General features: G+C 52.9%; 1 protein-coding gene across 3 annotated transcripts; it reads right to left on the bottom strand.

Annotated features, from left to right (window-relative positions):
- Window positions 1-59: 59 nt before the first annotated feature.
- On the bottom strand, window positions 60-11,302 carry WBP2 (WW domain binding protein 2). 3 transcript variants are annotated; one of them, XM_054456493.2, is made up of 8 exons: window positions 9,548-11,302; window positions 5,903-6,011; window positions 3,936-4,071; window positions 2,880-2,972; window positions 2,109-2,243; window positions 1,803-1,925; window positions 1,223-1,299; window positions 60-1,102 (listed from the first exon to the last, which is right to left on the bottom strand). In XM_054456493.2, exons 1-8 carry the CDS (start codon window positions 9,604-9,606, stop codon window positions 1,049-1,051), a joined length of 786 nt encoding a protein of 261 aa, XP_054312468.1. In that variant the 5' UTR covers window positions 9,607-11,302; the 3' UTR covers window positions 60-1,048. The 3 variants fall into 3 exon arrangements, with proteins under 3 accessions (XP_054312468.1, XP_054312467.1, XP_054312469.1); XM_054456492.2 differs by having other exon boundaries at window positions 1,803-1,928; XM_054456494.2 differs by lacking the exon at window positions 2,109-2,243.
- Between the last annotated feature and the right edge of the window lie 3,888 nt (window positions 11,303-15,190).

Below are 15,190 nucleotides of genomic sequence, written 5' to 3' on the forward strand. Positions count from 1 at the left end.
CAGAGCCAGAAAGGGTCGAGTTATTTCATTTTTACTATTTCACATTTTCAGCAAACAAATCAAGGTGCAAACAGGGTTTATTTCACATTAATATATTAACTGGATTTTTTGTCAAATAAATAGGGAATTCTCTTTAAATAACCATCTCCTCACTTCATGGCCAGTCCAGGAACAAACAAGAGTGAATGTTAGCGCATCCAGGGGCACGAAGCTTAAGGGAAAGAAGCAAGCTGGGGGGCTGGTGGCAGGTCCCGGCCAGCACACAGGGGCAGGGGCCCTTGTTCCCGGCCCCACCCAGCAGCCACCAAGTGGACAGACACGCATTCTCTGGGTCCAGTCAGGAAGCTCCTTCTAGAGGGGAGTGAGAGGTGAGGAAAGCAAATTCCAGAAACACCAGCAAAAGGCAGAAGGGCTTCCTCCCAGCCTCGGCAGCCCTGTCCCCGACGCCACCCAAGCCCTGGAAGCTCATTTTACAGCTTCAAAAGTCACACAGGGTGGCAACAACATGACCCAGGACAGGGAAGGGAAGGAAGGGTGGCGGGGGCTGCAGCTGGACCCTGGCTGAGTGGAATGCGGGCGTGGTGGCCTTCTGAGACCAGCACAGACCAGCAGAGGGAATGTGAGCAGGGTCTGGCAGGGCCCGGGAAGACACCTGGCTGTTCTGAAGTGGCTCATGAGGCTGAGTGTAGCAGTGGGTGCCAGACTGAGGGAGCTGGACTGCGGTGGAGGAGGTGGCCAGAGAGTCCCTTTGAGGGGAGAAGCTGAGAGTGAAACAGGAACAGGGGATGCCCCGTGCTCCCAGGAGAGCCCCAGACAGTGAGGGAGGTACGCTGGGCAGCGTTGTGGGCTCTGGGCTGGTATGGGAAGCTGAGCGGCACCTCTCCCGAGGCCGGGGGCCCTAATGTCCCACAATGCTAGCTCCTGGTAATTGTTTATGATCAGACCTGGAGGGAGAACAAGGCGCCCCCTCCCCTCCCCAAGCCCCAGCGCAGCCCCAATGGGAGGGGTAGGGTAGAGAGATGAGGGTGAGGCAGGGCGGCAGGAGGGCCTACTGGGTCTTCTTATCTTCCGGTGGGTAGTAGGGAGGTGGCGGCGGCTGGCTCTAAAGAAGGGAGAAAGGGGAGATTTGTGTTAGAAGGTTTAAAACATGGTGCGGTCTTCCCCCCGCAGCTCCCAGCATCTGCGGCTGCGGGGCTGCACCGGCACTGCCACGCCCCCTCACCGTGGGCATGTAGACGTTGTGAGGATTGCCCGGGTTGTAATAGGCGCTGGCAGCTGCTTCTGCGGCCTTGGCTTCGGCTATGAGAGTAAAACACACCCGGTGTCAGTGACAAGCTCTCCTCCCCCTGAGCTCAGCCAAGAGACCCCGGGGCCCCATGGCTTGGGGCAGCTGGTGCTGGGGGTCCAGTTCCACCAATGAGAGCAGCAGGTGAGGTTTCCTGAGCATATGCCACGCGCTGGCGTGGTCCTTTCCAGGCCCATCGCATGTCTCACCTCATCTAATCCTTGAGCCAACTCCCCAGGTGCCACTGTGGCCGACCAGCTGAGTGTAGATGAGAGGATCGAGAGGCACACAGGGTGACCTTCCCCGCCCAGGGCACATGGGTAGCTAAGGGATGGGGGTGGGGCCAGAATCTAGCTCTGCTCCACCAGGCCACAGCCCTGCTGGGCCCTTGGGGTAATCCAGGGGTCATCCATCATCTGCGGCTCTCAGCAGTCTCTGGCCATCCTGAGGCTCTCTGTGCGACCTTGGGGAGGAGAGGGCTGGTCCCGAAGGGCTGCCAACACCCAAGGGCCCTCACCTGCAGGAGTGGAGGGGACATCGGGGCCGCTGACCGGAGGTTCCATGGGCCCAGGGTAGGGTGGTGGTGGGGGCTGCACGTATCCCATGGCCCCGTCCATCATGGGGGGTCCTGGATAGAACTCTGCTTGGCGAGAGAGCAACAAGGACACGGTGAGCACCCAGCTGTGGCCCCCTCCGAGGGGGGGGCCTCTCCAGCTCCTTCGTTAGTCCTGAAGCAGCTCAAGCAATGAAGTCTCCCTGGCCTGGGGGGAGCCTGGGTGGGTGGGCTCATGAGGGGGTGTTGGGCAGCAAAGGACACACTCACCAGGCGGGGGCGGTGGATAGGGGTAGCCAGGAGGGCAGGGGTACATTCCATTGGCGACTGGCGGGGGATAGACATAGGCCCCGCTGGGCATGTAAGAGTAGCCATAGGCTCCACTGGGGACTTCACCTCTGGAGGCTACAAGTACAAGGGGAAAGAGAAATGAGCGTGGCCTGCCTTGGGGCAGGGAGAGGGCGGCCCCGCTGCCTGCAGATGGGAGCTACTGGGTCTCAGGGATGTGCCCTGCAGACATGCTCTGTCCATCCCACTCCACTCTCCACCCATACTCGGGAGGCCGCCTTGGTCAGGGATGAGAGAGGACGGGAGCGGTCAGAGCAAGGGGAAGGCAAGGGAGGTCAAGGACAAGGGTGGAGGGTGGACAGAGGCTGGGAGGGAGGCTCGGGGCTGGGGTAGGAGTGAGCTGGCGGAGGATGTCTGCTGGCCCATCCCTCAGTCATTTTCAGTGGCTGCGGAACCGCAGTTTAATGGTTGGTTTAGTGTTTGTTTTATGAGGCCATAGTAAAGTGTCCTTGAGTCCAAACAGCTTTGTCAAAACGTCATCCACCTGCTCCAGGCAGGGAAACGCAGTCTCTTGAGGTACAGGACAGAGCTGATGCCAATGACAGCTTTCCTTCCCAACTCCTAGGCCTGGTCAGCCTGGTGCCCACTTACCTCTTGAGTTCTTGAAAAAGCAAAACAAAAAGGAAGCAAACTCAAACCAAACCCCTACATGTTCAGTATGTCCTTAGCCCCTAATCTTCGGAGCTTGGATACCTTGAGATGCCACCTGGAGCATCCGCTGTCCGAACTCAATGGCGCCCCCTGCCGTGAAAGTCAACTTGTAGGAAGCAGAACCTTCCCAGCCACCTGAGAGGGGAATGACAGTGAATAAACAGCACAGGAAAAGAAAATTTATGCCCAAAGAGATGGCTGTTTTCCTCTCCAGGGCTTCATCCAACGCCCGGTAGGCCTGTGGGGGCTGGGCGTGCACTGTGATAGGGACTTCCCAGTGCCATGGTTTCCAGCCTGCTGCCTACATAGGAGCCGGCACTGCAGCCCGGCCTGGCCCTGCTGTACTCGCTTCCCCCTTTGGATCAATGGCCTCTCCTTCCTGGAACAAGCCTGTCCTCCCACCCCTGGCCCAATATGTACACGGGTGCCAAGGCCACCTTGGTTTGGTTTTAGAACTAACATCAAGGTTTCTCTCCGCCCCAGTCAAGCACTCGGCAGCTTCACAGGAACAAGCCCACTCAGCAACAGCCGACCTTAAAATTCAGAGCAGACCTCTCGTCCTAAGGGGGCCTAAGGACAGACTCTGGCCCCTCTAGCCTGGCTTCTGCCCAAAGGGGGACCAAGAGCGCCTCAATAGCAAGGGCGGGCCTGGCTGGGTGTCAAGGGGAAGGCGAGTTCAGTGCAGAGGTCTCTGGGGCCTGCCAAAAAGCCAGCCCCAAAGCAGGGTGACTCTGGCTTCCCAGAGGCAGCTGCCTCTTCCTGGCTCTCATGAAAAGGCCCCTCTCAAGAACCTGATGCAGCTCCTTCCTGAGTCTAAAATTTGTATGCGCTCACCAAGTCGCACTAAGCATCTTGACTCAGTCTGCAGGCTTCTGCAGACTTCACGCTCTGAAAAGCTGATCTGAGCTGCCGTCTTTCATGCCAGCATTTTCCCCAGCTCTTGGCAATCAAACCCCACCAGCTGGCAGCCCAGAGCTGGGAAGAGGTCATGGCTAGGGCGATAAGAGTCTGAAGGGGATGCCCCCACGGCAGCAGTCAGAGGTTCCCAGGGCACTCCCCTGGAGGCCCCATCCGCGTCCCTGAGTTCCCATCACCTACCTCCCGCTTCCGCCTTCACTGTTCCCTTGATGTAGTTTGCACCAAATACGGGCTGCTTGATCTCACAGTCTTTCATGAGATAAAATGGCATCATGAAGGACTGCATGGCATCCTTGCCCTTGGACAGAAAGATGACCTGCAGGGAGAGAGGGTGAGGCCATCAGTACCGGAAGCACAGCCCACGCTGCCATGCTTCCTGCCTGCTTCCTGGGAGTGACGAGTCCGCTCCCAGTGCCAGGGTCCAGCAGCCCCACGGCTCGCTCTGTGCCAGACACTCCTGGAGAGAGCTTTGGAAAGGGAAAGGGCTCACCGCAGCCTGGAGAGGCCAAGCTCACGTACACGGGAGAAAAACATGCTGGTCACAGATAGTATCTATGAGCAGGGCAGACCGCTTTGTCACTGACATGGTGGTGGGGTGGTGGTGGCAGTGTTGCCTAAGTGAAGGGGCCTACGAAGCTAGGGAAGGACAGGAAGAGGCAAGGCAGGGACGGGTTCCTGAAAGGCGGGGGTCTCCAGCCTGAACTCTCCAGAACTGAGAATGATGGTGCAGTAGGTCACTAGCTCCCATTGAGGGGAGTTATAAACAGCAACAAGAGCTCTCCTGGAGCCTGTGCCTGGAGAAACCCTTGAGTTTTCTTTTTTCCTTTTTTTTTTTTTTAAGATGGAGTCTCACTCTGTGGCCCCGGCTGGAGTGCAGTGGCGCGATCTCGGCTCACTGCAAGCTCCGCCTCCTGGGTTCACACCATTCTCCTGCCTCAGCCTCCAGAGTAGCTGGGATTACAGGCATCCGCCACCATGCCTGGCTAATCTTTTGTATTTTTAGTAGAGATGGGGTTTCACCATGTTAGCCAGGATGGTCTCGATCTCCTGACCTCGTGATCCGCCCGCCTCGGCCTCCCAAAGTGCTGGGATTACAGGTGTGAGCCACTGTGCCCGGCCCCGGCCAGGGTTTTAAACCCACGACTTTAATCTGTGACTGAAGATGCCAACTTGAGCCTCCAGAGATGGGGTTTTGAGATTCCCCTGTCTCTGCTAAATCATGGAGATTAAAACTTGAAAATATGCTCCTCTTCTTCCAGCTGTCTTTGAGTCTAAGTCTTCTTTTTTTTAAGGCAGGGTATCACTCTGTTGCCCAGGCTGGAGTGCAGTGGCATGATCGCAGCTCACTGCAGCCTCAACCTCTCCGGGCTCCAGTTATTCTCCACCTTAGCCTCTCAGGTAGCTGGGACTAGAGGCATGTGCCACCACACCCAGCTAATTTTTATGTTTTTTGTAGAGATGGGGTTTTGCCATGTTGCCCAGGCTGGTCTCGAACTCCTGAGTTCAAGTGGTCCGCCTGCCTTGGCCTCCCAAAGTGCTGGGATTACAGGCATGAGCCTCCGCACCAGCCTGTCTTTGAGTCTAAATCTTGAGTAGCCACAGGCAGCAATCCTTTTGCAAGAACATCCATTTGTATTTTTCAACCTCTCAGAGCCCACGTGGGTAACTCTCAGGCAGGGCCCATTCTGCAGCCTGGCATTTGTCATTCTGCGGGGTGGTACCGGGCTCTCTGCCCAGTCCGGAGGCTGTGCCACGCAACTGTACCCTGTTTACTGGATTCCTCACTCTGGATACGCACAGGGCTTCATGGGCTACTCTCACAGAAAACAAAATACTAATAATAATAGTCTCTGGCCTCCAGGCCCAAGTCATGCCAGCGGCTGCATCCAAATCTACAGAGATTTTGCAGCAGCAGCTCTGGAATTGACATGGGTTCACTGCCCAGTGGTCAGGTCAGTTACACAAAGAGCATGGTGGTTCTGGAATCCAGGAGCATGTGACAGAGAAACAGGCAGAGTGAAGCACTAACACTCACCAGGGTTCAGAGGCCACCTGACTCATGAGGCTGAGGAGGACCTGAGACTAAGACTCACGTCGCCTCCAACAGCAACAAGCATCTCAACCAACTGCCCTGCTGTGCAACTCACCCGGTAAGGGGTAAGGTAGACAGTGCCTTTCTTGGTCCCTTTGAAGGCTTCTGGCACGTTCTTCATGTCATTGAATGTGAGTTCCACATGATCATAGGACATTAGGATGCTGTGATGAGAAAAAAGGAAAAGCCTCGATGAGACAGTATGGAGATGCGACGTCACCCAGACAGTGGGCCTTTCTCCCAAGCAGCTGCCCGGCACATCAGCTCTTATAACCTCTCAACAGTGCTGCATTAAAACCAGTCACAGGGCCGGGCACGGTGGCTCACACCTGTAATCCCAGCACTTTGGGAGGCTGAGGTGAGCGGATCACCCCTGGTCAGGAGTTTGAGACCAGCCTGGCCAACATGGTGAAACCCCATCTCTACTAAAAACACAAAAAAATTAGCCGGGCATCGTGGCAGGCACCTGTAATCCCAGCTACTCAGGAGGCTGAGGCGGGAGAATCACTTGAACCCAGGAGGCAGAGGTTGCAGTGAGCTGAGATGGCGCCATTGCACTCCAGCCTGGGCAACAAGAGAGAAGCTCTGTCTCAAAAACAAATAAATAAATAAAGCCATTCATGGGGCCAGGCGCAGTGGCCCACACCTGTAATCCCAGCACTTTGGGAGGCTGAGGCGGGTGAATCGCTTGAGTCTAGGAGTTTGAGAGCAGCCTGGGCAACATGGCGAGACCCCATCTCTACAAAAAAACTAAAAACCAACAAAAAAAACCCATTAATATAGCCATGGAAGAAATGAGCAGGTTGGGGTTCTGTAAAATTTCCCAAACTCTGCTTATACAGCCCCCAAATGATCAACATGGTAGCAGAGCTACAGGGCTCTGGAGAGGCCGTCATCCCTCAAGCAGGTTAGATAATCTGGCTTAACCCTTCTATTTTTTTTTTTTTTTTTTTTTTGAGACAGAGTCTCACTCTGTCACCCAGGCTGGAGTGCAGTGGCATGATCTTGGCTCACTGCAAGCTCCACCTCCCGGGTTCACGCCATTCTCCTGCCTTGGCCTCCCAAGTAGCTGGGACTACAGGTGCCCACCACCACGACTGGCTAATTTTTTGTATTTTTAGTAGAGACGGGGTTTCACCATGTTGGCCAGGATGGTCTCGATCTCCCGACCTCGTGATCCACCCACCTCGGCCTCCCAAAGTGCAGGGATTACAGGCGTGAGCCACCACGCCCGGCCAACTCTTCTATTTTCTTTTAAGTCCTTGGGATAGATGTTCTGTTTTTGCTGGTTTTTCAAGCCTAATATGTAAACATGTCTAAGAGATGACTGTACAGATCACAACAGGACCTCCTTCAGGGTTCTTTTAAACCTGGGTTCTTAAGCTGGGTTTGCAGGAAAGTCCATGAAGCCCTTGAGATGATCATGTACATCATATATGCAGTTTTCTGGGAGGAGAGTCCACAGCTTTCATCAGTCTCAAAGGAGTTCACGACTTGAAGAGTAACGTTCACTATTTTAATTATAATTTTTTTTTTTTTTTGAGACGGAGTTTCACTCTTGTTGCACAGGCTGCACTGCAATAGGATCTCGGCTCACTGCAACCTCCACCTCCTGGGTTCAAGCGATTCTCCTGCCTCAGCCTCCCAAGTAGCTGGGATTACAGGCATGCGCCACCACGCCCGACTAATTTTTTGTATTTAGTAGAGACGAGGTTTCACCATGTTGGTCAGGCAGGTTTCAAACTCCTGACCTCAAGTGATCCACCCACCTCAGCTTCCCAAAGTGCTGGGATTACCGGCATGAGCCACCATGCCCAGTCTAATTATCAAATTTTGGACACTGGACTTACACTTCAATTGTTATAGATATAACGTTCAGATAGCAGGCTGAAGCACTTTCTAAAACAAGGCACACCTTACTTAGCAGGACTGAGCCCTAAGCCAGGTAGAAGGCCGAGCAGGACAGATACATTCTTGTCTCAGGAAGTTCGACAGAGATAGAAAAACAGTCCCCAGAGATGTTGCCAAATGGCACGAAAAGCTGGACAGGCCTGGGAACTGACTCACACACAGAGATGCAACAAAACAGTGTGAGGTGTCTCTGATTACATGATAAAAAGGTTCACACGGTTCTGTTTGTCTTCTGCCTCCCCCCATATATCACAACTTTCTCTGATTGGGGAAGGGTAAGTGGGAAACAACTGGTATAAGAAAGGAAAAGTGGCTGGGAGCGGTGGCTCACTCCTGTAATCCCGATACTTTGGGAGGCCGAGGAGGGCGGATCATGAGGTCAGGAGTTGGAGACCAGCCTGGCCAACATGGTGAAACCCTGTCTCTACTAAAAATACAAAAAATTAGCTGGGTGTAGTGGCGGGTGCCTGAAATCCCAACTACTGGGGAGACTGAGGCAGAATAATCGCTTGAACCCAGGAGACAGAGGTTGCAGTGAGCTGAGATTGTGCCACTGCACTCCAGCCTGGGTGACAGAGCAAGCCTCCATCTCAAAAAAAAAAAAAAGAAAGAAAAGAGAAGTACCGCTCAGAGAAAAGAAGGAATTACCAGCAACAGGCTGGGCCCATCAGACTCTGAGCAGGTAAGATAGAGGGAAAGCGAGCATGCTGGGTCACTCTAGGCATTTTCCTCTGACTCATCAAACATTCCCAAGTCACAGGGCAGCTGGATGCTGGCTTTAGCTGGGTACAGGGCTCTGACTCCACAATTCCTCCTTTGGGGACTCAGGTGTCTCCTAAGCTCTTTCTGCCTTCAAGAGGCAATTCAGGGTCGGCATAGCTCAACCCAGGGCTGGCTGGTCTGACTTTCAATCAAGGAACAAAAGGAGAGAGAGGCTATTTAAGGCTTCTCTTGGCAGAGATTGGAGGAGAGACAAGATGCTATGAGCAAGCGGTGGGGAGGATGGAGTGGAAAGAACCTTGAATTAGGAGACCTCTGCCTTCCGAGGTGTCCCAAACCAACAGGCATTCAAGAGAGAGGCAAGGGAATGACTTTACGGACCCACACAGTGCCAGGAACTGTTAGACATCTGACAAATGTCATCTGTTTAATTTCACCTCTGGGACCTCAGTTTCTTACCCGGAACCTGAACAGTTCTGGAACATACTGGAAGCCTGTATGCTGGTGGTTAATCCTATTAACTTTGGAGTCAAAGACTCCTTTCCTGGAATTACCATCTCTGTTACTTAGAGTTCCGATCTCAGGCAAGTTACTTAACCTTTCTGCCCCCCACTTTCCATACCTGTGAAATGTGGACAGTAGTAGATTTTACTGCACAGAATTTATTAAATAAGGTAGAAAAGGCGCAGAGCCTGACACGTAGTAACGTTGTAGACATCCAATAAGTGACAATTATTTTTGTTTGGGGCTCCTCCCAGCTACTGAAATCACAAATCTGGGAAGGGGTTCAAGAATCACCCCTAGGCCCCACCGGTCCCCCCATACCAGTTCCCCGTGCAGACGTCCCACCCCCGCCTCTCAGCTGATCACAACCTCCCGGGCCCTCCCCCACGGCCCACCCACCTTCCTCCAACCCCGCCCCCAGCCGTTCCCCCCCAACCTCACTCCATCAGTGCTCCCTCTTCACGGGCTTATTCCCCACCACCCACCGCCCACCGCCCACCGCCCACCGCCCACTTCCTCGACACCCGAACTTTGGTCCTGCAGAATCCTTCCGCAGTGTTTTCACCTCTCGGTGTTATTGACGATCACTCCGCCGCCCTCCGAGTGATTCTTGTTGAGCGCCATAGTCTCTCCGACAGGGGTCTCGAGACTCAAAACGCAGTGAGCTTGCGCCCCTCTTCGCCCCGCCCCTAGTGGCGTCTTCTTATTAGAGTCAGCCAATCACAGCTCGAGTGCGGAGGCTGGCCCAACCACCTGACCCGAACGTCACGTGATAATAGTTAACTCCCTCCTCCCAGTTCCGCCTGCGTAACAAACAAGATAAAGACTACAATTCCCAGCAGGCAACGCCCCCGCAGCCTCGGCCTCTCCCTATGCTGGAGGAAGGATGCATTCTGGAACTTGTAGTCTCCTGGATCATAGGCCGGAATTGGCTCCACAGTTTGCATAACCAATCGACTTGTGCCATGCCCACCCCGCCTCTTCAGCTGAACGGAAATAAACAGTTCCGCTCCTGGCAGGGGCGCGATCTTGGGGACACCGGCCGCCCTTTAAGGGAAGTCCCGCTGGCCGAATGCGACCTGGACATGGCGTGGGAGCGCCGAGCAGTCCCTTGGTGGATGGGGAGCTTTCGTTCACTCAGCAGACGTTTATGGGGCGCTTGTGTGACTGGGGCTTTTAGCTGAGCCGGGGGCCCCGGCTCTTGGGGACGCGGTGGGCTGGCGGCGTCGGATTACCCCGCCACCCATCTCACCACTCCCAGCGCTGAACCCGGGGGGGCGGGGAGAGTCCCGCTTGGGGAGGGGAGGCCGTGTGCCCCGCCTGGCTCCCACCACGTTCGCGGGCCGGCCGGGCGCCCCTCGCAGTCTCCTTTCCGGCCTCGCGGTGGCGCCGCTCCCCCCTTGGCACCCAGCGGGGTCCCGGCCGGAAGATTGAAGGCTGAGTGGGACTGGGCACGGCGGGAAACCGGCAGTCTGATAACTAGGACTTACAGAATAAGGCTGACTCCTGTCAGTTCGTGACCCAGCCCTGGGCGTCCTCCACGGGGCAGCTGTCATTCCCTAACCGCCCCCCACCAAACCCCTGCACCTCCGAGCTGAATCCGTGAGGCGGAGAGAGGGGGCTGCACTTCCCACGTGGTGGTTCCGGTACTCGTTAATGTTAAGGAATTAAGAGTTTGCTTTTCAGTAGACAGCTGCTTTCCTGACCGTGGTGGCCAACCTCTAGATCCACCTGCTTGACTTCACTTTCCAGGGAGGTCTCCTATGTGAAGAAACAAAGCTGCTTCACTAGAAAAGATCAGAAAACAGCAGCGTTCTGTGAGGCCCTGTGCAATACCAGGTTGGACCTTGCAGGACAAATACAGTGGATTAAGGATAGTCATGATGAAATGGGCCCCAATGGTTAGATGGATTTTGGCGCCTGCAATCTCTGCAGTCTTTAAAAATAATTAAGTCAGACTATGTGCTGATATGGAAAGATTGTCAAGGGTTATTAAGCACAGAATGCTGTATACATATAGTTCTATTTGTATAAAACAATAGGATCTAGATAGAAAATTTTTGCAAAGATCCACCGGAAAATGTCTGTGGCATTTTTGAGGTATGGGTGTAGGAATTTGGGGTAGATTGGTGACTCGGTATGTCAGGATGCATTGTACTCTTTCGTACTGTTTAGTTTTTTTTCTATGTGCATTCAAAATATAAATTTAGGCCGGGCGCGTGGCTCACACCTGTAATCCCAGCACTTTGGGAGGCCGAGGCGGGCGGATCACGAGGTCAGGAGATCGAGACCATTCTGGCTAACAGGGTGAAACCCCATCTCTACTAAAAATACCAAAAAAAAAAAAAAAAAAAAGTTAGCCGGGCGTGGTGGCGGGTGCCTGTAGTCCCAGCCACTCGGGAGGTTGAGGCAGCAGAATGGCGTGAACCCGGGAGGCGGAGCTTGCAGTGAGCTGAGATTGCGCCACTGCACTCCAGCCTGGGTGACAGAGTGAGACTCCATCTCAAAATAAAATAAAGTATAAATAAATAAATAAATAAATAATATATAAATTTAAAAAAGAAAAGCAGGCCGGGGTCTGTGGCTCACGCCTGTAATTCCAGCACTTTGGGAGGCCAAGGCAGGTGGATCACCTGAGGTCAGGAGTTCAAGACCAGCCTGGCCAACATAGTGAAACCCCATCTCTACTAAAAATACAAAAATTAGCCGGGCATGGTGGTGGGCACCTGTAATCCCAGCTACTCGGGAGGCTAAAGCAGGAGAATCGCTTGAACCTGGGAGGCAGATGTTACAGTGAGCCAAGATCATGCCACCGCATTCCAGCCTAGGCGACAGAGCAAGACTCCATCTCAGAAAAAAAAAAAAAAAGAAGAAGAAAAAGAAAAGCAAAATCCAGGCCTGGTGTCGTGCCTCACACCTGTAATCCCAGCACTTTGGGAGGCCAAGGTGGGTGGATCACTTGAGGCCAGGAGTTTGAGACCAGCCTGGACTACATGGCAAAATCCCATCTCTATAAAAATACAAAAATTAGGCCAGGCGCAGTGGCTCACACCTGTAATCCCAGCACTTTGGGAGGCTGAGGTTGGCGGATTACCTGAGGTCAGGAGTTCAAGACCAGCTGGCTAACATGGAGAAACCCCGTTTCTACTAAAAAATACCAAAAACTAGCCGGGTATGGTGGTGTGCGCCTGTAATCCCAGCTACTCGGGAGGCTGAGGCAGGAGAATCGCTTGAACCCGGGAGGTGGAGGTTGCAGTGAGCCGAGATCACGCCATTGCACTCCAGCTTGGGCAATAAGAGCAAAACTCCATCCTAAAAAAAAAAAAAAAAAAAAGCAAAAATACAAAAATTAGCTGGGCATGGTGGCGTGGTGCCTGTAATCCCAGCTAATAAGGAGGCTGAGACATGAGAATTGTTTGAACCTGAGAGGCGAAGGTTTCAGTGAGCCAAGAACGTCCCAGTGCACTCCAGCCTAGGCAACAAAGGAAGATTCTGTCTCAAAGAAAAAAAAAGGAAAATCCCCCCAGCAAAGAGCAGGCAGCATTGGCTGCTCTAAGGAGCATAAATGGGAAGATGGGGACAACCTGCCCACCGCTCTCCCACCCCTTTGCCGAAAATGTTGGAGACAGGAGCAAGTTCAGGTTTTGCCAGGCCTTGAAGCTTATACAATTTTGGAGGCTCTCTTCGTTGTTTATGTTTTTGGTTTTTGAGACAGGGTCTCATTCTGTCACCCAGGTGTGATCATAGCTCACTGCTTCCTCGGAACTCGACTCAAGTGATCTGGAGGCTCTTTTTAAGAAATAAAATACACAGGCCAGGCACAGTGGCTCATGCCTGTAATCCCAGCACTTTGGGAGGCTGAGGAAGGTGGATTACCTGAGGTCAGGAGTTTGAGACCAGCCTGGCCAACATGGTGAAACCCTGTCTTTACTAAAAATTCAAAAAATTAGCTGGGTATGGTGGCGGTCACCTGTAATCCCAGCTACTCGGGAGGCTGAGGCAGGAGAATCACTTGAACCTGGGAGACGGAGGTTGCAGTGAGCTGAGATCAAGCCACTGCACTCCAGCCTGGGCAACGAGAGGAAAGCTCTATCTCAAAAAAAAAAAAAAAACCCACAATTATTCATTCACAATACTGTGGCCACAGTGAGGCCTCCTGACAGGAGGGGAAATGACAAGAAGAGGAAGTTGCAGTGGAGAGATAACGAGCTTGACCAGCTCCGGCTACAATGTCCAGAATTTCTAAGTTTTACAAAAACATATGACCATGTGAACACACTTCTTGGGCAGCTCCCATGACTTTGGGGCTGGAAGGTACCAGAACTCAAAACTCAAACCGAAAGTTCAACAATGGTTTATTGCTGAACCAGGTGAGCAGCTGGAGGCCCCCCTGGGCACAGGTCTCAGTACTCAGACCTCTCCTCCGGCCTCATACTCCTGTCTGCCTGTCTCCAGATCTCTTTTTCACTGCAGTATGATTGCTCATATTCTCCACATTGGAGCACATCTTAGCGATGTGCTAAGGAGGAGTGCAGGTCGGCCTCAGATACCAGCAGGCAGGGTCTGGGGCAGCTGAGCCCCTGAACTGGTCACCTGCTTTTTCTGTTTATAATTTTATTTATTATTTATTTATTTCTGATACAGGGTCTTGCCCGTCTCCCGGGGTGGAGTGCATTGACACGATCTCTGCTCACTGCAGCCTCCGCCTCCCGGGTTCAAGCAATTCTCATGCCTCAGCCTCCGAAGTAGCTAGGACTACAGATGTGAGCCACCATGCCCAGCTAAGCTTTGTATTTTTAGTAGAGATGGGGTTTCACCATGTTGGCCAAGCTGGTCTCAAATTCCTGACCTCAAGTCATCCGCCCACCTGACACTCCCAAAAGTGTTAGGATTACAGGTGTGAGCCTCCGCCCCCGCCTGGTCGCCTCTTGACCCCCAATAAGATTAATCTGTTTGCTCCAGTGAGCCAAATAAATACCATTTTCACTGAACAAATCATTTTCTGTGTATGCCATGACATAAAAGAGGTTGGCAGGCCCGTAGAGGTGGCTCATGCCTGTAATCCCAGCGTTTTGGAAGACTGAGGCAGGAGGATTGCTTCAGCCCAGGAGTTTAAGACCATCCTGGGCAACATAGTGAGACCCTCCCTCTAAAAATTAAAAAAAAAAAAAAAAAAAAAAAAGGTTGGCAGCATTTACCAAACGGTGGCAGTTTTTCCTTACCTTGACCCACAGTAAAAATATATAGGGCTTGAGCCCAGGAGTTTGAGACCAGCCTGGGTGACAGAGCGAGACCCTGTCTTACATTGTCACTCAGGCTGGAGTGGTGCAATCATGGCTTATTGCACCTTCAACCTCCCAGGCTCAAGCAATCTTTTTACCTCAGCCTCCTGAGTAGCTGGGACTACAAGTGCACATCACCATGCCTGGCTAGTTTTAAAAATTTTTTTTGGTAGAGATGGGGTTCCATTATGTTGCCCAGGATGGTCTTGAACTCCTGGCATCAAGCAGTGGTCCTGCCTCAGCCTCCCAAGTAGCTGAGAGTACAGGCCCTGCCACCACCACATGCTGCTTAATTTGTATTTTGTAGTGGGATATATTCTGAAATTTTCTATTTTATTTTGTCATCTTGAAAAATTCCTGCAAGCAGCCGGGCGCGGTGGCTCATGCCTGTAAATCCAACACTTTGGGAGGCCGAGGCGGGCAGATCACGAGGTCAGGAGATCGAGACCATCCTGGCTAACACGGTGAAACCCCATCTCTACTAAAAAAAAAAAAAAAAAAAAAAAAAAATACAACAAAATTAGCCGGGTGTGGTGGCGGGCTCCCGTAGTCCCAGCTACTCGGGAGGCTGAGGCAGGAGAATGGCGTGAACCCAGGAGGCGGAGCTTGCAGTGAGCAGAGATCGAGCCACTGCACTCCAGCCTTGGTGACAGAGCGAGACTCCGTCTCAAAAAAAAAAAAAAAAAATTGCTGAGAGGGTCAGGCTTGGTGGCTCGTGCGTGTAATCCCAGCACTTTGGGAAGCTGAGGTGGGCAGATCACCTGAGTCAGGAGTTCAAGACCAGCCTGGCCAACATGGTGAAACCCCCGTCTCTACTAAAACTACAAAATTAGCCGGGCATGGTGGTGCAAGCCTGTAATCCCAGCTACACAGGAGGCTGAGGCAGGAGAATAGCTGGAATCTGGAAGGCGGAGGTTGCAGTGAGC

This window comes from Pongo pygmaeus, chromosome 19 (assembly GCF_028885625.2).
Source record: "Pongo pygmaeus isolate AG05252 chromosome 19, NHGRI_mPonPyg2-v2.0_pri, whole genome shotgun sequence".
Lineage (NCBI taxonomy): Eukaryota > Metazoa > Chordata > Mammalia > Primates > Hominidae > Pongo > Pongo pygmaeus.